The 25893-nt window shown below is 42.7% G+C and overlaps 1 protein-coding gene across 9 annotated transcripts in view; it reads left to right on the plus strand.

Moving 5' to 3' along the window:
• LOC132883417 (RAS guanyl-releasing protein 2-like) overlaps nucleotides 1-25893 on the plus strand; it is a 111882-nt gene that overhangs the window by 11324 nt on the left and 74665 nt on the right. For 8 of the 9 annotated variants that reach the window (XR_009654322.1, XM_060917040.1, XM_060917044.1 and 5 more), the window contains 6 exons: nucleotides 20676-20839; nucleotides 20990-21092; nucleotides 23237-23293; nucleotides 23862-23993; nucleotides 24081-24231; nucleotides 24447-24620. Coding sequence is in view for 8 of the 9 variants with exons in the window: in XM_060917040.1 (XP_060773023.1) it covers nucleotides 20773-20839; nucleotides 20990-21092; nucleotides 23237-23293; nucleotides 23862-23993; nucleotides 24081-24231; nucleotides 24447-24620 (684 nt within the window). In the remaining variant the exon portion in view is untranslated. Of the gene's footprint in view, nucleotides 1-1604; nucleotides 1719-11009; nucleotides 11089-20675; nucleotides 20840-20989; nucleotides 21093-23236; nucleotides 23294-23861; nucleotides 23994-24080; nucleotides 24232-24446; nucleotides 24621-25893 lie in introns of those variants that run through there. The other variant, XM_060917045.1, reaches the window with a different exon arrangement.

Raw genomic sequence — 25893 nt, forward strand, 5'->3', positions numbered from 1 at the left:
TTGGACACTCGGGTGAAGAGAGGAGCAGAGCTGTCAATTGATCACTACCTGGTGGCGAGCTGGATCAGATGGTGGGGGAGGAGGCCAGACAGACCTGGTAGGCCCAAATGTGTAGTGAGGGTATGCTGGGAACGTCTGGCGGAGGCTCCTGTCTGTCAGATTTTCAACTGCCACCTCTGGCAGAGCTTCAACTGCATACCGGGGGAGGATGGGGACATTGAGTCTAAATGGACCATGTTCCGCACCTCCACTGCTGAGGTGGCCGTGCAGAGCTGCGGCTGCAAGGTTATTGGTGCCTGTTGTGGCAGTAATCCCCGAACCCGGTGGTGGACACCTGTGGTGAGGGGAGCCATCAAGCTGAAGGAGTCCTATCGGGCTTGGTTAGCCTGTGGGTCTCCAGAGGCAGCTGACAGATACTGACGGGCCAAGCGGAACGCGGCTCTGGCGGTCACTGAAGCAAAAACTTGGGTGTGGGAGGAGTTCAGTGAGGCCATGGAAAGTGATTTTCGGTCAGCCTTGAAGAGATTCTGGCAAACCGTCCGGCGGCTCAGGAAGGGGAAGCAGTGCTCTGTCCCTGCTGTTTACAGTGAGGATGGAGTGCTGTTGACCTCAACTGGGGACATTGTCCGTGGTGGAAGGAATACTTCGAGGATCTCCTCAGTCCCACCTTCATGTTGTCCGAGGAGGATGCAGAGTCTGAGGGTGCTTGGAAGGACTCGCCCATCGCAGGGGCTGAGGTTGCCAAGGTGGTTAAAAAGCTCCTCGGTGGCCGGGCTCCAGGGGTGGATGAGATTTTTCCTGAGTTCCTGAAGGCACAGTCCACAAAACACATGTAGACTGAATTAGCACACTCCAGTGACCCCTCATGAAGATGTGCAAGGGTATGTCTTTGGATAATGTATGGTGAAGGAATGCAGTGCCAAGGCTAATAGCAAAGGTTCTCAACCATCATCATGGAGTACCCCCTGTCCAGTACATTGTAATCATTATGGCTTTGTAAAATCAAGAGTGACTGGTTAGACACGTGTTTTCTCTGCATGTGAGTGTGCTGGAGTGGGACAGTGGCAGTCATTAACTAAACAGATATCTGTGCTCTCCCAGGGCCACTGTGTACATCGTCCTCCCAGTGCCATCATTAATTCTCTCTATAATTAGTGCTTTTGTCTTTGCTGCATCTCCCCACAAGACAAATGTGACTTATACCAGAGTCTCAGCCATCACAAGATCATCACCTGGGTTTATTGCATTTGCAAAATCCAGAATGAAATGGAAAGCACTTTATGGCTCAAATGAAAATTGTGTGTGTGTGTATTTTATCATGCAGTATGCGACAGAGCTATTTAGTCAAGCCTCTGGGTTGTCTGCCTGCTGTGAGCTGTTAGTGGACTGATGGCATTTACACACACTATAACCGCCGAATAGGGAATTCAATCAACCCGTCAGGCTTTACAGTCTGATAACATTAGTGTCAGCATTTGGATGGAATAATCATTAGCCGTGATGTCCGTTTGGCGCGCGCACACACACATATATATGCACGTTCCCTTTATCAGGCACCTAGAGGGATCAATAGCATTAAATCTGCAAGCAGGTCACCAAGCAACAGTGGCTTTGCATCTGTGCAGCCTAAATATCCTATTCCGCCATCTCTTATACCCATGGATGCACACAGATACCTGTGATGGTGTAGGCATAAGGAAGACCAATCATCTACCAGGGTGAGAACTGACAAATGTTGAAGGCAGGAGTAAGAAGGCTGACTGAAAAAGAAAGTAGAAATGAGAGGAGTGCCTTGGCTAGTCATGAGGATGTGACACAAGTTCTTTCTGTGACAAAGCGAACAAGAACTAAAGGTTAGAAAAGCAGTTTTGGGACCAAAATGTTGTTGGTTCGATTCCCTGGACCAGCAGGAATGACTGAAATGCCCTTGAGCAAGGCACCTAACCCCCAACTGCTTCCCAGGCTGCTTTGGGTATGTTGTACCTCACTCTGGATAAGAGCATCTGCTAAATGCCATTAATGAAACATATCACCTAAACATTTGTTGTCTGAGGTTCCACCATGAGATCCAATAGCAGCTAGTCTGCTATTAATTAATTTATTTATTTATTTATTTAAACATGGATTGATTTTTCTTCACAGGAGGGCAAACTCTTGAACCTTTTCAAGTGCAGAACACACACGCATTTTTTCCAATTTGTCGATATCAAGTTACATAAAATCCTTACAAAGATTTACAAAGGTCCAGCCACATCACTGAATAGCAACAGCAGTTACATTTTAGTATTTTATGTCTTTAAATTGGACAACTTGAAGTGGTTATATTTTGTTTTGCACTAGCGCTTCATGGTACCACTTTTGTCCAAATTTGACCAATCCTGTTCACTCCACTACACTGTCAGAAATAGGGGTACAGTAGGAGTCCATTTCTGTACCCCATGGTATAATTTACACTATGGTACTCCTTAGGGCTCGTAATTGGACCTTAAGGTAACTATATGTACCTTTTTAGAGCCAAAAAGGTACATGTATGTTTCTAAGCGGTATATAAAGGGTACAAATAAATACCTTAGAGGGTACTGCCCCAGTGACAAGCCATTGTACCCCTAAAGGTACAATAACATGCTTTATTTTCTGAGAGTGTACTTTGATTGTACCTTCCCACTGTGTTTTCTAACAGACTTGGTTCTATTTCCCAAAATATAGTCACCACCATGTACATAAAACAGTTCCTGAAAATGAATGTGCAGAGCCAGGTAAGCAACCCATACACAACATCCTGTGTTAATGAACATGGCTTTTCTTTATGCCGCAAGCTGTATTAAAGTAAAACGTGCCTGCTCCTGCAATGTTTTGGTATTGATGGATACCTCGAGTCTGAACAGATTTCTCTAATCAGACCAGAAAAACTAAAAAAAAAAAAAAACCCTTCCTTTTTTGACCCCTCTAGTTCTCTCTGTTGTGAGTGTCTGGTCTGATGAGCTGCCTTGTGCTAAATAATTTATGTAAATGCATGTGATTTGGAAAGGTGAAACAGTGGATCGACAACAAAAGCTGTTCATGTTTTAAAAAGTCACTCAACAACAGCCATATCTTTTCAGACATTTATTGGTTCTGCTACAGTATTTTTTTTTCTAGTCATTGTTTCAGTGCAGGGAAATAGTTTCACAAAAACCGTGACTTGATGAGCCATGGTCTATTGTGTACATTTACATGATATTAATTTTTAAGCATATTATTGCATGCAAGTTCAGTTACACTCTCAATGAAACTTTAATCTGTGTAATTGCTGTTAGCATACAGATATTGCCGTCTAAGGCCCTGTCCACACGGCAACGGATTCAGGTGAATCTGATAAAATTGTTTATCGTTTCGGCCTGGCGTCCACACGGCACCGGCGTTTTGGGTGCCCCAAAACGAAATCTTTTGAGAACGGGTTCCAGAGTGGAAAGATCTGGCAACGGCGCCGTTGCGGAGTTGTCTGGATGAGTAGAACGGATTTGTTTACGATGACGTCACAACCACATGACTGTCAGTGCTTCACACCGGGCAGAAGTGTAACGAACTCGATGCGAGTTGTCAACAAATCCTATAACTTGGTTCATGAAACGCGCTTACAAAATATTTTTACTGTGAATATTTATTGTGTAATGGTGCAAAGTGAGAGAGAGAGAGAGAGAGAGTGTGAGAGACTCTGCCCTTAGGGCAGAGTCAATCCCGCCAGCAAAAATAGGGAAAAAAAGGAGCGATCTCACCTCTTCAGATGTTGATTTAAGTCCTACAATACATTCCTGAAAAAGGGCGTAGAAGAACAAATTAATCCATCAACGTGTAGCATTCAATTTATTCCGGACCATTAAAGACGCCGCCTTCCGTGTAGAATCATACGTCATCCTTGCCGCCATATTGGATGGGGCAAAGTGGAGAATAAAGATGCCTCATTCATGTGCTGCGTTTAACTGTACCAACAGGTTTACCGTCCAAACGAGATCACATGGGATTACCTTTCACAGGTGAGACTGGAAAAATACTTTTCATTGTATTTGGTCATTATAACGTAACTTTACGAACAGATTTTCCTGACTTTGTGGCTAATATGAAGTCTCGCGCATAATAGTTTATACGCATGCGTCCTTACTACTTCTATTGTCCTGGTGTCTCCGATGGGACCGTCTTACAGCGCACCTAGAGGTGTGGCATGTGTATTGCATCGTTTTCAGCAAGCGTTGCGTTGCCATATGTACCTGATATTTTACTAATCCGTTGCCCATGTGGACGCAATATTTTTTTAATAACATCTCGTTACCGTTGTCGTGTGGATGTAGCCTAAGCTTCACAACCATCACAGATTCCTGCTAATGTTGGGAGTTTCAGTTTTGGTTTATTCCCTCATGATACACCATGGTATTGTCAAAAAAATGTCACTTCTTACAACTTCTGCTGTGTTGAAATGGTTTAATTAATCGTTTATATAAAAAAATAAAATCCTAGTCTGAAGAGGCTCAATATGGTTATTGAGCTGACTGCAATACAAGCACAAAATCAAGGTCACCCACCATTACTACATTAATTGTGAATTAAGATTGTAAGCAAAACTCTCAATTGTTCATGAAAATTACGCAATTGTAAATGAAGATGGCAGAGCAAAAAGAAAGAGCACACAGCCAATAAGCGCAGTATTATAACCATGACCACACAGCTTAATTAGTGAAGAAACGGCAATCGGCATCGAGTAAGTGCACACACTGCAGCATGGAGGAAAGTACGCGTTCTGGCTAACAGGGTGATCGGAGCAAAATCATCCGAGTTTGGACTAATACATATTCTCTCTTGTGTGTCTCCATCTCCCTTTCTTTTCTGTCTGTTAACCCTCGGCCTCCTTCTGAGGGCTATAATCGACTATGTCCGCCCACCTGCCTGCAGCACAGAGACGGGGGCTTTGTTATACACTCACAATCACACATACATGTGCGCACACACACACACACACACACACACACACACACACACACACACACACACACACACACCATTACTGCAGTGCTTCTTCATCAGCACACAAAGAGGAGCCAGAAAAAGACTGGTGCAGTGTGCGGGGGAGCCAAGTTTAAAAAAAAAAAAACTGTTTACATTTAGTACAACTTCAGTTTGTCTTCATTGCATGTTACGGATATGAAGTCGATGGATGGCGTGTTAAGTTGATGTGTGTGAGACTGTGTGTAGCCATAGATTTGTGTGCACTTCTTGACATGTGTGTACAAGTTTTCCTGAGAAATAGAGCTGTAACATGAAGCTTGCTCAGCTTTCTTAGTTTAAACTAAATTAACCACATTCAGTTGCTAAAATCTCATAGAGCAATGTCTGGCTTTTACAGCTTCTTGAAATTGGAGCCTTTCTGCCTTCATGGAAAAATCCACCCTCATGTCAACATAGCCGCTTGTACCATCAACAGTAAATAAAACATCACTTTAAAAGATTTTTTTCATAGTATTTACTTGTAGATCAATTAACATTAGTTGGTTAAATCTATAAAATTGATGATACAATTTGCTATTTCGAGAAAGTAAATACATCGTAATCTCACTATCACTAATGTTTTCGCTGGCTAGCTTGTTCCTAACAAAATGTATGCTTTTCCCACTCTTTGTAGCTTGAAGGTTGAAAGTTTCTCGATTCAAAGTTTCCTTTAAACCAATTCAATCACTTGCTGTTGCATTACATTACATTACTGGCATTGAGCAGACACTCCTATCCGGAGTGATATACAGTGTACCCAGAGCAGCCTGGGGTGAGGTGCTTTGCTCAAGGGCACGTCAGCCATTCCTGCTGGTCCAGGGAATCAAACTGATGACCTTTTGGTCCCAAAGCTGCTTCTCTAACCATTAGGCCATGGCTTCTCAAGACCACTTTTTGAAGGTCTTGGTCTCTTCCTGGAATCAACCACATTTTTACTCAGTCTTGTCTCGGTCTCGGACATAGAGGACTCGGGATTTTATTTCAAGACCACAACTGCGGGGATTGCAACGAATTGCCAATGCATTGTCTGATTTATTTGTTAGCATTGTGACCGTGATTGGATGTAAAATTTCCTGCTTCAAATGTGACTAATAATGTGACTCATTGCTAATTTGAACTTTTTCTTCCTGTTAATGGTTGTCACCTCTCCATGCCCCGCCCTTCTTAACACACACTGATCTGGTCCTGGTCTTGACTCAGTCTTGCCTTGCTTTGGTCTTGGTCTTCACTTGATCGCAACCCCTCAAAGTCTTGGTCTCTACACCCTCTGGTCTTGGTCATGACTTGGTCTTGGTTTAGGTGGTCTTGACTACAACACTAGCCAGTGTTATACCTATTTTAAATGATCCATAAAACCTTTTACATTTTTCACAGAAATACTGTGAATATGAAGACAAAATAGGCAAGTTTGACTTTACATAAAAAAAAAAAGTCACTGATTCTTCCGCAGGTTCACATACAGAAACCTTGTTACGACTTTTACTTCCTCTTGATTGTCAAATTTCATCATATCCCTGAATTGCAGATTTTCAATCTCTCAATCTTTTAGGTTGCATTATGTGGATCAGAGTCGTATTTGTGTGAGCAGTGTGCTCTGAATTCACTGTCACTATGTCTCTGGCATCTTAAGTGTGGTTGATTTGCGTGTCAGTGTTTGGTCAATTACAGGAAAAATGGACAAAGTAAATGGTTTCAAGTAGAAGAAAAAAGCTTCTGAGCTCAGAATCAAGAATGTCATATAGGTGCTAGTTGAGAGTGTGTTCTATTCAGTACATTGAGCCTTATATTTAGAAACGTGTCTGCACTGCATGTGGTGATATGCTGGATTAGGATTGATTGCCAGAGATTCATGCATATGAATATTCATGCTTTTTTTTGGTTTAAGCATATAAATCTTAACTTCTTAAGAATCTTACGAAACCAGCAGAGCCATATGTTTCAGGACTCAGGACTCTGTTTTTTCCAGCTCTGTTTTTCTTCTGAGATTGTCACCTGCGACTCTGCCTCTGCACTTTCTTCCTTGGATTTTACGAAGAGATTTTTGGACTGTACTGCTGCTGCGCCTGCTTCCTGCCTATTCTCCTCATGAGCCTACTCATCAGGTATGCCTCAGTTCATTCCTAGTAGTTGCTCATTGGGCCCAATCTGTTCCCGTGGCCTCCAGATTGTGACGGAATTTATCTGTGATATCATGGACCCAGCAGACTATGATGCTCTCAAAACTGCTTTGGCTAAGCAGGGCCAGATCTCAGATCTTATCAGCAAGAGAATGTCCTCCATCACTGATACCCTATAAAGACTCTCCTCACAGGTGGAGAGCCTTCAGGCTTCAATCACGGGCTGACCAGCACCAGCTCCAACTAGTCAACCGGCTGCTCCGGCCTTAAATCCCCCCCCCCCCCCCCCCCCCCCCCCCCCCCGGGAGCCTCGACTACCTGCTCCACAGCCTCTGCCTTCCCATCCGAGAGTTTCCATGTAGCTTATGTCATCACGCTCTTAACAGGAAAGGCACGGGAGTGGGGAACAGCTGTTTGGGATACCAGGGCGCCCTGCTGTTCGAGTTTCAAGGAGTTCACTGAGGAGCTGCAGAAAGTTTTTGACCGTTCCCCCAAGGGGCAAGGAGGCAGCGAGACAGCTGATGGGGCTGAAGCAAGGTGCTTGTTCAGTTCATGATTACGCCATTGAATTCTGGACTCTTGCCACAGCAGTTGACTGCAACGCGAGCGCCTTGTATGATGCCTTCTTTTATGGGCTAAATCATGCGATCTTGGATGAGATTGTGCCTCATGACATTCCTGACAGCCTGGCTGGCTTGGTAGACCTGGCTGGTCAGGTGGATGCGCGCCTTCTGCTGTGCAATCAGAGAAGGGATTGGAGGTAGAGCCGGAGGGTCGAACCCAGGACTGTCACCTCTCCATCGGTGGGTGCCAACCCCGGTGAGTCAGAGCCCATGCAATTAGGCAGGACCCAGGGTAACCCCAGAGGAAAGAAGACGCTGTCAAGAAACTAGTTCATGTTTTTACTGTAGATAGTCTGGACATTTCATCTCCTGTTGCCCAGTAAAAAAGTCTGCCCACCAGTAGATGTGGGGATATGGGTGGGCGTCTCTACACACACTTCCTTTGCTGCTAGGTCAACATTGACTGAGATTTCATTCCAAAACAAGGTCCAGTCTGTTCAAGCCCTCCATTGATTCCGGGGCAGACCAGAGCTTTATCAGGACTTCCTGGGTGGAAGAATTGGGCATCCCTTTGTGTCAGCTAGATTGCCCCCTTGTGACCAGAGTTCTGAACAGGGCTGAACTCGGTCCCATTTCCTGTGTCTCTGACCCAGTTACTTTGAAGGTTTCAGGTAATCATGTTGAATCAATTTTGTTCTATGTATTGAACCTTTAACCTTCCCTGGTTACACCTCCCCAACCCCCACATTAACTGGAGTGATGGGACCATTCTCTCTTGGAGGACTTGCTGCCTGGCCTCCTGCCTATCTTCTGCTCAGACTCCTCTGGCCCCTCTTGTCACCAGTCCTACTGAGACAATAGATCTTTTCAATGTGCCCCCCCCAAATATCTGGACCTTCATTTGGCATTCAGTAAGGCTCACACCACTTCTGTTCCTCCACACCGGCCTTACGATTGCATCATAGAGCTGTTACCTGGAACCACACCTCCCAGGGGTCGTATCGATTCTCTTTCTCCCCTGGAGTGGGAGCCCATGGCCAAATACATCTCGGAGTCTCTAGTGGCTGGTATTATTTGTCCATTATCCTCTTCAGCTGGAGCAGTGTTCTTTTTTGCGGAGAAGAAAAACAAGTCCCTTAGGCCCTGCATTGACTATCAGGGACTTAATGCTATCACTGTCAAGAACTGCTGTCCCCTACCACTCATGTCTACTGCCTTCGAGTTACTTTAGGGGGCTCAGTTTTTTACCAAGCTGGACCTCCACAACACCTACCACCTGGTGCAAATAAGAGAAGGAGACGAGTGGAAGACAGCATTTAACACTCCTATGGGCCACTACGAATATCTAGTTCTTCCGTTTGGGCTCACTAATGCCCCTCTATCTTACAAGCCCTGATCAATGATGTCTTACAAGATTTCATTAACTGGTTCATCTTTATCTCAATGATATTCTCATCTTCTCCCCCCACATTGGAGGTCCATCAGTTCCACGTAAGACAGGTCCTGCAATGACTCTTAGAGAACCAGTGCTTCACCAAAGTAGAGAAGTGTGAGTTTCATAAGCGCACCATGTCCTTCTTGGGCTTTGTGATTTCCCGTGGGGTGGTCCAAATGGACCCTGACAAGGTTAAGATGGTCTCTGAGTGGCCTGTTCCCTCTTCCCGTAAAGAACTGCAGCACTTTTTGGGGTTTGCTAACTTTTATCGGAGGTTTATCAGGAACTATAGCACTATCACTGCTCCCTGACCAAACTCACATCTTCCAAGCACCCTTTCTCAATAACAAGGTGCACCCCTGCACATTTTTTTCTTGTCACATGACTCCAGCGGAACGCAACTATGGTATTGGTGATCAAGAACTACTAGCTATCAAGTTAGCCCTGGAAGAGTGGAGGCACTGGCTGTAGGGGACTGAGATTCCATTCATCATATGGACAGATCATAAGAACCTTGGGTACCTCAGATCTGTTAAACACCTCAACGCACATCAAGCCAGGTGGTCATTGTTTTCTCCCACTTCAACTTTGTGCTCTTCTTTAGACCAGGCTCTAAGAACATCAAGCCAGATGCTGTTTCCAGGCAGTTTTTTCTGGACTCTCAGCAAGGTACCGCCGAGCCCATCCTCCCTGCCCATTTTCTTGTGGCTGTTGCCTGGCTTGACATAGAAACTACTGACCAAAATGCCCTGCCTAGTGATCCAGGACCAGGTAATGGCCCACCCAGCTGTCTTTATGTGCATCCTTGTGTGTGTTCCCAGGTGCTTCAGTACACCTCCCTCTTAGCTCCCTCTTAGCCGGTCACCCTGGGGCAGCCCGGACCCTTGCTGTCCTCAGGCAATGCTTCTGGTGACCGACCATGCAGTGAGATGTTAGGACCTTTGTGGCGGCCTGTGACATCTGCTCCAGAAACAAGACAAGCAACCAACCTGCTGCCGGACTATTAAGGCCCTTACCTGTACCTCGCTGTCCTTGGTCCCACATCGGTGAATTTCGTCACTGGCCTCCCCAGCTCCAAGGGTAATACTTGCTTCATCATGACAATCATCGATTGCTTCTCTAAGGCTGCTCACTTCATTCCCCTCCCTAAGCTTCCTTCAGCTAAAGAGACGACAGAACGCTTTATCAGCCATCTGTTCCGGATTCACGGTTTGCCTCCAGATATTGTGTCTGGGATATCCAGAGGCATTTGTAAGGGGGGTACTGTCACGATCCAGCCTGGAACTTCCAAATCCTGACCTGTGCTTTTGTACTCCACTCTGCATTTTCCCCATTCTCCCCACGTTGTGCTAGCACACCTGCTACACAGTTGCTGTTAGCCACTCTATATAAACATACCAAGGAGAATTACACAATGTGGATAAATACTCACCACTAAGTTTTGTCAAGTTCATGTTCATGGGCGGCATGGTGGTGTAGTGGTCAGCACGGTCGCCTCACAGCAAGAAGGTTCCACGTTTGAACCCAGTGACCGGCGAGGGCCTTTCTGTGTGGAGTTTGTATGTTCTCCTCGTGTCTGCGTGGGTTTCCTCCAGGTGCTCTGGTTTCCCCCACAATCCAAAGACATGTAGTTAGGTTGAATGTGGGGCGGCCTTGGGCTGAAGTGCCCTTGAGCAAGGTACCTGACCCCTGACTGCTCCCCGGGTGCTCTGGTGTGGCTGCCCACTACTCTGAGTGTGTGTGTGTGTGTGTTCACTGCTTCAGATGGGTTAATACAGAGGATGAATTTCACTGTGCTTTAAGTGTGCATGTGACAAATAAAGGTTTCTTCTTCTTCATGTTGGGTTTCCTGACTTGGATTATGTTTTTTGGATTAAGATTTTTTTTTTGATCAAGATTTTTTTTTGGATCAAGATGCCTGTTCTCTGCCTGTTCTCCTCATGAGCCTACTCATCAGGTACGCCTCAGTTCATTTATAGTAGTTGCTCATTGGGTCCAATCTGCTCCCTTGGCCTCCAGGTCATGACAGAATGTTATCATGGACATGAATGTCATTGCAATATTGGGCTTTCAATAATTTCTTTGAATTGTTCTTTTTGGGGAGGAATGATTGCCTAACATACGTTTTTAACAGAAAAAGAAGAATGTGATGCAGAAGTGTTCATTTATTCTGGGCTTTACAGAGTCAGAAATGTACATATGTCCACTTAGATTATTAATTCAGTGGCGCTGAAAGTTTCAAAATGTATTTTAATTGGCCAAGGCTGCTTAACTTCCTGTTAATGATCATGATTGACTACAGCTGGTAGCTTAGGGTTTGTTTGACAGCTCTCATTGGTTTGACCAACACAGTACAATGGGGAAAGTCCAAGGAGCTCAGTGCAGATCTCAGAAAGAGGATCGAAGATTTACACAACTCAGCATTGTCTCTCTGAGACATTTCTAAACAACTATTATATCAATAGTGTGTTATTGATATAATTCGTATTTATTGAATATGGCTTTACAATCATAATGGTAAATAATGAAAAGAAGCCAGGATGCCTCATGTGTGAAATTTCTTTGCATGCACTGAAAATGATGGTTCCATAACAACCTGCTGTTGGGGCAATCCATGTGAAATCACCGAAGACTTACTGACTGACCATCTCAGATTTGCTTTGTAGAAAAAAAGTGTTCCTGACTGAAAAGAAGAACAGATATGGAAAAAAATCTCAATATTTTCAGTAAACATTATGCAAAATTTCAGGCTTGTATCTGCGTTGGTTTCTGAGATATACAGGCGTTAAAAAGGGAGTGTGACCCTGGAAAAATGAGTGCTACAAAAAATAATTCAAAAGTCATTTGTTTGAACTGTTCCTGCCCGATGCATGAATTTTCATGGATTGTTATCCAATAGAAGATGGCTTTAATTTCTAAAATAAAATGTCCACAGTTGGATATATTTGCCAGTATATGGCCTGCCTGTTTTTTTTTTTGACAAGCTTTCACATCTTTAAAATTTTATGAAATTTTATAAATTTTACTATCTATTACTCATGTTATAGTCCCTTTTTTTTTTTTAAAGCAATTAGAGGTACTGTATGTCTGAAAGAACTCACTTGGATTTATGAAGTGTTAAAAATGAAAAAAAAAAACAAAACTTCCATGCCTATATTTCAAGATGCAAAGTCTTTCAGATGCAAATATATATGCAATGTCTAATTGCATATTTTAATTAGCTAATGCACAAAGTTGAAGTTGGTACCTTGAACCAACCTATAAATAACACTGTAATAATATTAAAAGCTTCTATATCTCAGAAACTAATGCAGATCCAAGCCTGAAATTCTGCACACTGTTTATTGAAAATAGTGACATTATTTCCAGAAAGTATGAAACAAATGTGAGTTGGTCAGTCAGGAATATCCTTTTAAAATTGGTGATTTGGTGTGAATTTACTCACCAGAATTCAGTGCTGTTGCCTGAGTTAAGCACTACCATTAAACATGAGAGGAGGCTGTCGTAGTATAAGAGGAATGACATTCTACCAGGGCTTTGAACCGGTTCAAGGAACGAAAACGAAAACCGGGAACTTTTTCTATTTCACATGGAACAGAAACGAAACCAGAAACTTTATTATTTTTTATGTTCCGGAACAGAAACGCTTATTAAAAATAATGGTAACCGGTTAATACCGGTTTTTATTTCGTTCCTCAAAGTTTCCGTAGCCTACAAATAAAAAAGTCATTCTTCTCCTGCGCAAGTTTCTATGACCCGCTGGGGTTCACTTCCTGTGTGACGTTCGCTGACTGAATGGAGAGAGCGGGAGGGTGGACTACTATCACGTCTCCACATCTTAAATAAGAGGTAAATATTGCAGTCTATCATTATTCAAAAACGTCAATTTCAAACACGATATCAATATATTTGTCCACGTTAATGAGAGGCTCGCGAACATTAAATGACGTTAACCTCTGTTAGCCTATCAGTGCATAGGGCCTGACTAGCCTTTGGTAACACACTAAACGAATTATCTTTCATTTTTGGCACTTTTTCTGTTTGTGTAGATGGGAAGACATACTGAGAATCCAAATCGCCAACATTTGAAATAATAATTGTTTTGAATTATTTCTTGTCTTATTTAATGAAGGTTGTAATAGAATTAGCCTACATTTGGCTTAAGCCGGATGAGACAGAGACATAATTTTATAGCCATTTGTTAAACAGCTGACAGGGAACGTAATTAACCGTTCCGGGAACAAAATTTTTTTTGTTCTAACCGGTTCGGGAACGTCTATTTAATGGTGGAACCCAAAACCGGAAACGTTAAAATTCCGTTTCTGTTCGGAACGAACCAATAGGAAAAAAGTTCTGGTTCAAAGCCCTGCATTCTACCAAGCTATGCTGCGATTGGAAAATGATCCACTTCAGGGTGGTGCATATCACACCACCCCGATATGCATTATTTTCCAAATAACACATCCTGTGGTGTTTTATATTCCTTAAATTATTGTTTGAAGCTTTTTGACAAGGTGGGTCGAGAAATGTAATATCATCCTTCCCATTAGACTGGGAAGTCAGTGTAAAGAAAATTTCCTTTGGTTTTTAGTTGCATCACAGACACACACACACACACACACACACACACACACACACACACGCACACTATATTGTATGTATATTACTGGCACATGTTATAAGTTGTAAATCTGGAATTTACACAGTGCACAGTGGACAAGTTTTGGGGTCGCAGAAAATTCATGGTGTCCATTTGGGGTTGTTTGCCCCAAAAGTTTTGGAACCCCTGTCTTACTAGAACAGATAACCTAGAAAATACAAACTTCAAATAGTTGTACATTTTTATTAGTTAAAAAATAATAGCAATAAAATAGATCAGTTGTTACTTGAACATCTTGAACATAGCATAAACAATGAATATGTGGTGAACTGAAGCATTGTAAATGCATTTGATGCTATCAGTATCATTTTGCTGATTTGGTTTCCTTTGCTGTACTCTAAGCATGAGTGTCTGCAATGTTACGCGAGTGTTTGTGGTTATTTATGTGCATGTGCAAAGGGACTGTTACCATGGTTTCCTGGCTTGTAATGTAAATCATTAAGAGAACATTTTATTTGTGTTAACGTGTGCAAATGTTTTAATATGTTAGAGGGGACCAAATTTCTACATGGAAGTTCCAAGGATGGGGACGTGTGATGGATATGATTTTGTCAGGTGCACATGAGGTTTTGTTTTATTTTTAATGAGTGAATGAATGAATGAATGAATGAATATTAAAAATAAAAACATCATCACGAAGTGCCAAAAGATTTCCTTTTGGTTGCTGAGGTTAAGATTAGGTTTAGATTAGGTTAGTTTTGGCATTAATTAGCTGCATTAATAAGTACGCCAAAGGACATTCTTCATAATGATATTAAGATGTGTGTGTGTGTGTGTGTGTGCGTGCGCGCGCGCGCTTTCTTGTCTCACCAATGCAGACAAAGTGGTGGCCTAAATAAAGACTGCAACAGGAAATGATGGATTGTGGTTTATCTGGTATAAGCTATAATGACATTGCAGTGGATCTGTTTGTTTGTGTTAATATGATGAAGTTTTCTGCATGGAGATTTATATAATTTTATGGAAGGAGGCTCTAGTATCAGGCAGAAGGTTCTTCAAAGTAAACTACTTAAAAAAAGCGACTACTGCTTTCATACAGACGAGGAAGTAATTGATTAACATAATGTCCTAGAGGCTCAGATGAAAAGCCATTTCTGTCAATCAGCTTGTTATTTCTGCCAATAATTATTGATCCTTAAAGCCTAATAGAATTCTGGTTATGTTTTACGATGAAAGTCACTGTACTACGTTCATTTGTAACACTCGTTTTCACATGATACAAAGGCATAGTCCCAGTTCCATGCTGCTCTCTCAACTTCAGATATGCCTATGGGTGGTGCGTTACATTGCTTGAAACCTCCTTGTACTATTTTCTGGAGCAGCCGTACCCACTCAACCTCTAGCTTGTCCATAACAACATAATTCAAATCCCACATGGCTGCGTTGTACATCAACCTTGATCTAATGAAGCCAACTGTGTACTTCCCTCTTGTCTTGAGCTTCACTCAGTGGTCTGTGAGTACTTTTTTTCAGTTCTTCAAATTTTCCTACGCGATGCGATGTTGAACAAATCGCTTGGGAAAATTTTCCAAAACTGGAAAATATGATACCAAGGTATTTAAACTCCATGGCATTTGTGACGTTAACATTGTCAAGCTTAACCAGACTTAGCTCTCGTATTATCCTCACTGCTATTGAAGACCATTGTTTCTATTTGCTTTTGGCTGAGCGTGAGTCCATACCTTTTATAGACTCCCTCTGTTATCTCCAGACCTCACTGTAAGGCCTCCTTACTTCAGAAAATGAGATTGGTCTTGGTCTCAAGACCATTTTTTGAAGGTCTTGGTCTTGTCTCAGACATAGAGGACTCAGGATTTTATTTCAAGACCACAACTGTGGGGATTGCACAAAATTGCCTGTGCATTGTCTGTTTATTTGTTAACGTCATTACTATGACTGGATGTAAAATGTCCTGCTTCAAATGCAGCCAATAATGTGACTCATTGCTAATTTGACATTTTTGTTAATGGCTGTCACCCCTCCCTGCCCCTTCACACACACTGGTTTGGTCCTGGTCTTGTTTTGGTCTCGCCCTGCCTTGGTTTTGGTCTTGACTTGGTCTCAACCCCTCAAAATCTTGGTCTTATCTCAGTCTCGATACACTCTGGTCTCAGTCATAACTTGGGCTCAGTTTAGGAGTAAAGGAGCAAAGGGTAAAGTGTAGTGTTGCTACGAGTACTTGCTAAAGCCTCCGGTGGAAGATCCTCGATGTGCTGATAAGACATACAATTCTATATAACGCACAAGTGTCACGATAATCACAAAACAGATGCAAATTGTTAAAATACCTAATTTTTAAGCAATCATGTATTGATCTCTTCTGAATAGAATCTATGATAGCCTACCCTCTTTACCCTTTGCCTCTCGTTGCTAGGCAGCAGTTACATGAAAGCCGCAAGCTTTCACAAGCAAATACATGACTGATATCACGCCGACTTTATGATTACATTTATGATTATCATGAATGTGTACTCTATGATGTGTACTCTATGAGCGCTCTGGAGCGAGTCACTTCCAAGATGGCCGCGCAGACCGCATGGTTACTATTTTTAGCATCATGTCGGAGCACTCTATAGCTCTACGTACCTTTTATCTTATGTCGTTTCTCAACACATGTTCTGACAGGAGGAATGTCTTTGGAGGAGTCGCCTTGTCCCAGGCGACTGCTGGATCCGGCATAGCTACTAGTAGACCCCCTCCGGAATACTGTAGGCACTGCTGATGGTAGCAGCACACGTTTGTGCTGAACTGAACACCCAAGAGATTCTTTTAAGCTGGGAAGGGTGTCAAAACAATCCAAATCGAAGTGTTCAGAGCACAGGACGGATGTTGGTGAGGGCTCCCACTTGTCACGAGTGCACCTAACTTGCTTCACCCACTTCGCATGCAGCTCGGGATCTCTGGGAAACTTGAATAAACTTACCCCATCCTTGTGGGTTTTGGAGCAAAAGCCGGCAACACAACGCGAAGGCATAATAACTAATATATAATAATAATGTATAATAATGTATAATAAAAATACTAATAATGATAAACTGAACACCTGCCGCATCAACAGCAAACTGGTAAGTTAGGAGGAAGGTTCTTTCGCTGACGTCATATAGCTCCTCCTCCTCTTTCGTCTCCTGGGTGCTGCAGCCCCATCAAATTTGCCCAAATAGCCGCAGTTTTTATCATAACTTGTAAAATAGGCGCCTTCGTGAATTAATATATGGATCATCGGGAATTGCTTTTTATGTTATAAAACATCGCCAAAGATGTCAAAAACGTGTCATCAGCACTTTAAGAGTTCTGGCTTCCACAGACTAGTTAGACACTCCTAATCAACTCGTTACCTGCATTAAAGACAGCTGTCTTAAATTGACACCTGTATAAAAGACACCTGTCCACAGATCAATCAATCAATCAGACTCCAACCTCTCCAACATGGGCAAGACCAAAGAGCTGTCTAAGGATGTCAGGGACAAGATTGTAGAGCTGCACAAGGCTGGACTGGGCTACAAAACCATAAGCAAGAAGCTGGGTGAGAAGGAGACAACTGTTGGTGCAATAGTTCGAAAATGGAAGAAATACAAAATGACCATCAGTTGACCTCGGTCTGGGGCCCCACACAAGATCTCACCTTGTGGGGTATCAATGATCACGAGAAAGGTGAGAGATCAGCCTAGAACTACACGGGAGGAGCTTGTTAATGATCTTAAGGCAGCTGGGACCACAGTCACCAAGAAAACCATTGGTAACACATTACGCCATAATGGATTAAAATCCTGCAGTGCCCGCAAGGTCCCCCTGCTCAAGAAGGCACATGTGCAGGCCCGTCTGAAGTTTGCCAATGAACACCTGAATGATTCTGAGAGTGATTGGGAGAAGGTGCTGTGGTCAGATGAGACCAAAATTGAGCTCTTTGGCATTAACTCAACTCGCCGTGTTTGGAGGAAGAAAAATGCTGACTATGACCCGAAGAACACCATCCCCACTGTCAAGCATGGAGGTGGAAACATTATGCTTTGGGGGTGTTTCTCTGCTAAGGGCACAGGACTACTTCACCGCATCAACGGAAGAATGGACGTGGCCATGTACCGTAAAATCCTGAGTGACAACCTCCTTCCCTCTACCAGGACACTGAAAATGGGTCGTGGATGACCCAAAACATACAGCCAAGGCAACAAAGGAGTGGCTCAAGAAGAAGCACATTAAGGTCATGGAGTGGCCTAGCCTAGTCTGGCTAACGCGACAAAGCTCTATGAGCTATTGGTCTGGCCAAGATATTAAGCCCAACCGTTTCCCAAAGTGTGTGCTTGACCCGCCTCCCTGAAATGCCTCAGTTTGCTACTGGTCGAAGCCAGAAAAGGCTGTGACGGAGCTTAAACCAATCACATTACTCTTTCCTCTGACGTATGCGACGCGACAGGGCTAACTGGTAGATTAAACTCTTACCGAAGCCGGTCGGGAGCAAGGCGAAAGCATCCTTCCTTTCAATAAATACCTCCAGGGCTGCTCTTTGCTCCGTTTTCAATGAGAACTTCCCGTTGAATGCTTTCAATACAGCATCTACCGCTGTGTTAAAGGCTTGCCGCTGCTCCATGCTCGTGATGTGAATGAAGCACTTCCGGCATAGATTCTGTAAACAATCTATGGCTTCCGGTCGCAGTTCTACTACGTCAGTGCCTTGAACACGCCTCTACCCAGGGCCGTTGGAGATGCTCAAAGTTGATTGGTTCCTGATTTTTTGGGAGCTTGGAAGAGCTGTAGATAGCTTGCCTGGCCAGACTAAGCTCACAACAGGCCCTCGTGTTGCGTCACGCTTAGGATGGGCGGGCCCAGGCTAGGCCTAGCCAGTCTCCGGACCTTAATCCCATAGAAAACCTATGGAGGGAGCTGAAGCTCCGAGTTGTGAAGCGACAGCCTCAAAACCTTAATGATCTAGAGATGATCTGCAAAGAGGAGTGGATCAAAATTCCTCCTGACATGTGCGCAAACCTGGTCATCAACTACAAGAAATGTCTGACCGCTGTACTTGCCAGCAAGGGTTTTGCCACCAAATACTAAGTCTTGTTTGCTAGAGGGTTCAAATACTTATTTGATACATCAGTTTACCGTATATCTTTTATATGAAGTTATTTTCTGGATTTTCTTTTTGATGTTTTTCTCTCACAGTTAAGATAAACCTACCATTAAAATGATAGAATTTTCATTTCTTTGTCAGTGGACAAACTTACAAAATCAGCAAGGGATCAAATAATTATTTCCTCCACTGTATATGGATTTCAGCAATGTCAAGAAGTGACGTGCTCCAAGTCTGATGTCTAGCACTTTGAACAAAAACCGATGCGGAATGGTATTATATGGTTTTATAAGCTGCTGTTAATCAATAAATGCACAGTCGAATGGGATTCTACGTCCACTGATTATGTTTCATAGTACAAATACAGCATCATCAGTTGATGAATTGTTCCAAAAACCATACTGTGAGTTATCCAAACTGGAGTCGTATGCCTCCCTCAGACTTCCTATGATGACCGTTGCTAGGATTCTTGACAGTGTTGCAGTGATGCTAATGGCACAGTAATTGGTAGGGATGTCCCGATCCGATCACGTGATCGGAAATCGGGCCCGATCACGTGGTTTCAGACTCGATCGGAATCGGGCATTACCGCCCGATCAGGGATCGGATATATATCTATATAATATATTCTCATTTTTAACACATCAATAACTATGCGTTGGCACAGAGTGAGACCAGACCTCTTGTCTCAACACAGCAACATCAACGCGTGCGGCATGACATCACTTTGTAGCAGAGACACTATTGGTTATTGGCTGCCCGTTGCCGGCAAAGTTGAACACGGAAGCAGTTCGAAGCAGAAAGCAAAGCATGTCTGCAGTGTGGCAGTATTTCAAAGTTGATGACAACATTGCCATAGCAAACTGTGAAATATGTAAAGTTGGAATTTCAAGGGGTGGACAGGAAAGGGCCGCATTTAATACAACAAACCTGATACGGCACCTGAAAAACAAACACCCGACACAATACAGCGAGTTTTTAGTGCTGTTGCAAACGTGTTGGATGACAAAAACAGGCTCAAACCTGAAAGGGTAGAAATGCTTGTTTTCATCAAGAAAAATGTTCATTTCCTTAATTGAAATTACTGTATACCACTGTGAGATGCGTTCTTAAAAGCAAATTACTGGCACTGTGGCAGTTTTATTTTTTATTTTTATTTGTTTACATTCCTGCCAGGTATTTTAAGGTTATGTTTTTAATTTATGTTATTTATTGTTCAAACTACCTCACGTAAGTGCTCTGTTTGCTAACGAAGTTGTTGGATGTTAAAATAAGGTGTTAAATAAAAAAATGAGGAACATCCTGGATCCGTTTCTTTCCTTGTCTTTTATTATTTTTTATGGATTATAAGAAGTATTGGATCGGGACTCGGTATCGGCAGATACTCAAAATCAAATGATCGGTATCGGATCGGAGGGCAAAAAAACCTGATCGGGACATCCCTAGTAATTGGCTGTAACTGCATTAGAGCCCCTCTTGAACAGACATGTATTGGTGTTTGTTGTTCATATGGTTGATACTGACAGTGCAGAATAAATCATAGTAGTAAGAAGGAGGAGGTATTTCACAAGTTGCAATGATCCAGTCCCATGTTTGACTCTGTTTTGACCCTGTTCATGCCCATGCACTTCTTCTGTTTTTTTTTAACAATTTAACTATTTTTAACCTTTGTTTTATTTTCATGTATCATATTAGCATTGTAAAAGAAGTGTTGCATTGTGAAATTGTTAAAAGCTTAATGGCAGGTCTTCTTCACCATTTACAAAAGACAGGACTAATATTTCAAGTCATTTGGTGTGTTTTCTCCCTCCATTTTTAGAGGGGCAGAGGAAAGAGCAGTGGCCAAAGGGGAAGAAAGAGTAAGGTGGAGGAAGTGAGAGAGAGGGCGATAAAGAGAGAGCGTGACTGGGAGGGAGATGGACTCGCTATCAGCTGAGTCAGCAACTGTCGATGAGCTGGTGGAGGCCTGTATCAATGCTTTTGGTTAGTCTATAGAGTAATGTATCTGTCTTTTTGTCTCTACCATGATTTCTGCCATTTAACTAATTTACTTGTTCCCTTTTTGGCCAAGATCATAGTATGCGAGGTGGTTTAAGAATGCCCCACTGTTTGCTTTCATTTGTTTTTCTCCAGATGACACAGGGAAATTGAAGGACTTGTCGTTGGTGCGGATGTTTCTGATGATGCACCCCTGGTACCTGCCATCCATAGACCTGGCCAAGAAGCTACTGCTCAAGTATCCTTCATTAAAATACGCCCATTTATAATTTTAAGTCTAGACCAAACATGTGTAAAGAGGTGCTGAGGCTGTATCGTGTCCACCAAATTAAGCTTTCTTTCCTGATTACCATCATGATATTATGATATTAGGCTACTTTTAAATAACTAGCAAACAAGGTGAATATCTGTATTTATTATTATTATCTTTTTTTTACCATCATCAGAAAATACACCAACTAAACCAAAATCAACAATAAAACAAATGTCCAGCAAGGTCCTTATTGAACATTACATGTTAGTTGTGTCATCTGTACAACCACAGAAAACAGTTTTATCCATGCTTAATTTTTATCAAAGGCATCCATATGTTGTTAGTTTAGATGCTTTTACATGGCAAAGCATTAATATATAAGTGCTAAAATGCCACCTAAAGGAAACTGGGTTATAACAGCAAAACACTATAATCACATAAGTATCATCTTGTTCACTTTTACAGTTGTGTTTCCACATCTCATGGTCTGCTTTTGTTTTTGCTGTGGCGTTAATGTTTTGAATTTGTGAAACCAAGATCCTCTTAACAAAGTATAGACGTTCCCTTATTCAGTAGCTGAAATACTACTGTACTGCTGCTTTATTCGGGTGAATCCAAGAAGTACATAGTGAGGGTCAAAACCCGGAACCCGGGCAGGCAACATTAACCAGGGGTAATCCATAGGCAAAAAACAAAACGGGGTATAGACAGACAAACTAATCAAGGATTGCCACAGAACAGGTGAACACAGTTGGGTAACAAGCCAATTACCGGACAGGAGTAGAGACATGACAATCAAAAACAAAGGAATATGGTACAGTAAACAAAAACACATGGAGAACACAAAACAAAAGACATGACACAAAAAAAACAACTGGACACCAAAAGGGGTGCTGAGAGGGGAAATATGTGCCACTTGGCTCTTCTTTAGAAACTGTGGTAGGAAACTGTGTTGAAAGGTGAAACCTCAAATCTTTTATGTCTTTGTGGTTACGTTGACTTGACCCTTTAAGAAACCCTCCAGGGTTTTTCAGTCTAATCTCCATCAAACGAATCAGTAATATACAGGCATGTAGTTATATATTACATAACAACAACAATAATACACAACTACTGAATACACACTGGATTAGATGCCAGTTGATTGCACGGGGCCATGCAGGCAAATTCACATACTCATTCCGGCCTGGGGGAATTTAGGACAGCCAATCTATCTAAAGACAGAAGGACACTGAAGATTCATTCGGGTTATTGACAGTACATTTGGAGTTTACAGATTTTTCTGTGATTTTAGGACAAAGGTTTTTCCCTGCTGTGAAAAGAGGGATAGAAAATAAGGACCGATAGTACATCACTTTTTAATTGATTAGTTTATTTATTGGGCGGCATGGTGGTGTCGTGGTTAGCGCTGTCGCCTCACAGCAAGAAGGTCCTGGGTTCGAGCCCCGGGGCTGGTGAGGGCCTTTCTGTGTGGAGTTTGCATGTTCTCCCCGTGTCCGCGTGGGTTTCCTCCGGGTGCTCCGGTTTCCCCCACAGTCCAAAGACATGCAGGTTAGGTTAACTGGTGACTCTAAATTGAGCGTAGGTGTGAATGTGAGTGTGAATGGTTGTCTGTGTCTGTGTCAGCCCTGTGATGACCTGGCGACTTGTCCAGGGTGTACCCCGCCTTTCGCCCGTAGTCAGCTGGGATAGGCTCCAGCTTGCCTGCGACCCTGTAGAACAGGATAAAGCGGCTAGAGATAATGAGATGAGATGAGATGAGTTTATTTATTCATAGAGTACAACAGATAAGACCGATCTGTTTCACTCATACCTGGGTTAGTTCTTAGAATCCATAAATATCAATATCTACAAACTAAAAGTGAAGTAATGAAGAAAAGGTAGAAAATAATCCATACTTTTATTATGGTTTGCTCAGGTGTTATGACTGCTGATGTTCCGAAAATCATTATATTGGACCAGACGGTAATTTTTCATACTGTTGCACCCCTATTAAGCACCTCATCCAAGCTTTTAGCAGCTTTACCAATTTAAAAGGCTGAGAGTTACTCACAGTGATCTTGATATCGGAGAAACATTAATTAATTCCCAGTGATTAAAGGAGTGTTAGAGACTTAATTTAATGTCAGGTCTCAGGAGGAAAGCTGCACTGCCGAGCTCAGGAGTCGAATCTGCCACCTAGTCAAGTAAGTGCACTATTTATTCACCTTTCTCTCATTGCCTTGCTTAAGTATTCTCCCCCCTGAACTTTTCTGCGTTTTTCTTGGCTCAAACTCAGTCAAATTGAATTGAGACTACTTGTGAAGTCTTGCCACACATTCTCAATTGGATTGATTGCTAATTATGTGACTTCTGATGGCAACTGGTTCCACCAGAGCTAATTTAGCAGTTTTACAACGACAGGGGTGAATACGTATTCAAGTCACCGAATCAATTGCTCTTGCTTTCTCTCTCTGTAACTCCATTTTTACTTTTTCACCTGCTGTATTCTATAAAACCCATTATCTATTGTCTGTCTCATCCATCAAGAATGTGTTCAGTCAGATAGTCTTACATCCTGCCTTTCTCCTTCTATCTTTGACCTTCGTCTTGCTGATATCTCACTTGCTTTATACTAACCATCCATATTGCTTTGTTCACCGGTCTACATCTAAAACCTGCCATCTATCCAACCTCAGGTTTTCACATTATTGCATTTGTAGGTCTTGTATCAAAGTTTGCTTATCATCTGTCTCACTCTTTCCATCCCTGTAGGTTCTGGATCTCAGAATTTCCTGTCGAGTTCAATCTTAATCCGGCTTTGGCTGAACAGATTCGAGATCTGAGGGATCAACTCAACACTGAGGGCAATGAGCAGGAGAGTCAGCTCATTGATGTTGAGAGTGTGTAAGTGCATACGGAACTAGATCTTTACTATGGACCAGATCAAGAATATGTTTCTTAAATGCAGTCGTTTTCTCTATGTCCTCTCAGCCCTTCATATAAGTGGAAGCGTCAGGTGACCCAGCGTGTACCATCCATGTCAAAAAAGAGGAAGATGTCCCTCCTGTTTGAGCACTTGGATGCCTCAGAACTTGCAGAACATCTAACCTACCTGGAGTATAAGTCCTATTGCAAGATTCTGGTATGTAAACACATTTGCTTGATGTTTTCTTGTAATATTTTTTTTATAACTACAGGTCTGAGAATAGTTTGGTTGAAGGCAAAATTAGTCTTCATTGTTTTGGTGAAAGCTGCTCTTTAAGTTTTCCATGACAGGAAAGTCTTCAGAGCAAAAAGCTTTGTGCTTTCCAGTTTTTCTCTAATATGACAAGCTGGCTTTGCATGTCATGTGTTCAGTTCCAGGACTATCACAGCTTTGTGCGACACGGCTGCACGGTGGATAACCCCATCCTGGAGCGCTTCATCATGCTGTTCAACAGTGTCTCCCAGTGGATCCAGCTTATGGTGCTCAGCAAGCCCACGGCCCAGCAGCGCGCTACCGTCATAACGCACTTCGTACGAGTCGCACAGGTCAGTCCCGTTATGAGCTGCTTCATGAGTGACTGTCTAAGCACTATCTTGATCTTCTTGAGGGATAAGGGAAGATACATTGATCTAAAAAGATGTCATAACATATTTCAGAATAGTGTGAGAAAATATCCGAACACTGATCTTATTATCTGAATCAAAACATGTTTTTGCTTAGGTGTTTCGTTACTACAATTAACAGTTAATCCACAAAATCGAGTCGTACATGACCTGATAGCCTATGAGGCATGTAGCACTGAGTTGGCTATAAGCCATGTATGATGAGATTGAGTGGAATAACTGTTTTATTCTATCCACATTCTCTGGATTTTGAGAAATGGAGCATTTTTATTTTTTGCAACTTCGATCAATAAAAACTTTATACAAAACATTAGACAAAATCATTTCCGCTTAGAATATAAACAAACCAGCGAAATGACAGTAGCAATTTGTGAAAAATGCTACAATAATGATTCTTGAAAAATAAAAAAATACGTTCTTAGCATCATACTTTTATTCCATATTTTGTTGCTTTTTTATATTTTTGGGGTTTTGTTTTCGAGTAGAGTTTTTATTTAGTTCTCGGTTGGTTCAGCAACATGCTCCGTCATTTTGTTTTTCGCTATTCACGGTATATGAGCTGATAGCCTAGTAGTAGAGGAGCCAATCAGAGCACGTGATTGCTCATATCCAGTGAATGTGGATAGAATAATTTTAGTGATCTGTGGCAACGGAGGCATGGCCAAGCGGCAGTTTGTTCGAAGAGGGTGAGGAACGCTTCCGGATCGTCCTGCGGGCCCATCTTCGTGAGGGTGCCGGCTGCGGTGATGGTTGACGCCCCTGCTGATGCGAGCAGATGCCGGAACGCCTGGCGATTTTCCTGCTGGGCCAGCATCAAGGCTTTGAAGGGTTGCTCTTGTTCCTTTCGGAGGGCAATCAGTGCTTGATGCTGGTTCTGCTGGGCGGTAGCGAGGGCAAGGATGAGCTCTTCGAATGGGGAGGACTCCATGGGGTGGTTCCCTTCTGTGCATCCCGGGTTTTGGCACCACTGTAACAGTTTATGATGTGGGTGGAGCACAGAAGCATGGCAGGCGAGAGTTGATGTTCACATACACACTCTTTATTTTCCTTATTTTAGCTTTTCATTTTCACTCACTCACTCACTCACTCACTCACTCACTCACTCACTCACATCCGTCACACACGCAACACACACACATGCTTTGTGGTTGGGGAGAGAGACTCTTCTCTGCTCTCCCCCTCCTTTTATGCTCCA

The sequence above is a fragment of the Neoarius graeffei genome, chromosome 3 (assembly GCF_027579695.1).
Source record: "Neoarius graeffei isolate fNeoGra1 chromosome 3, fNeoGra1.pri, whole genome shotgun sequence".
Lineage (NCBI taxonomy): Eukaryota > Metazoa > Chordata > Actinopteri > Siluriformes > Ariidae > Neoarius > Neoarius graeffei.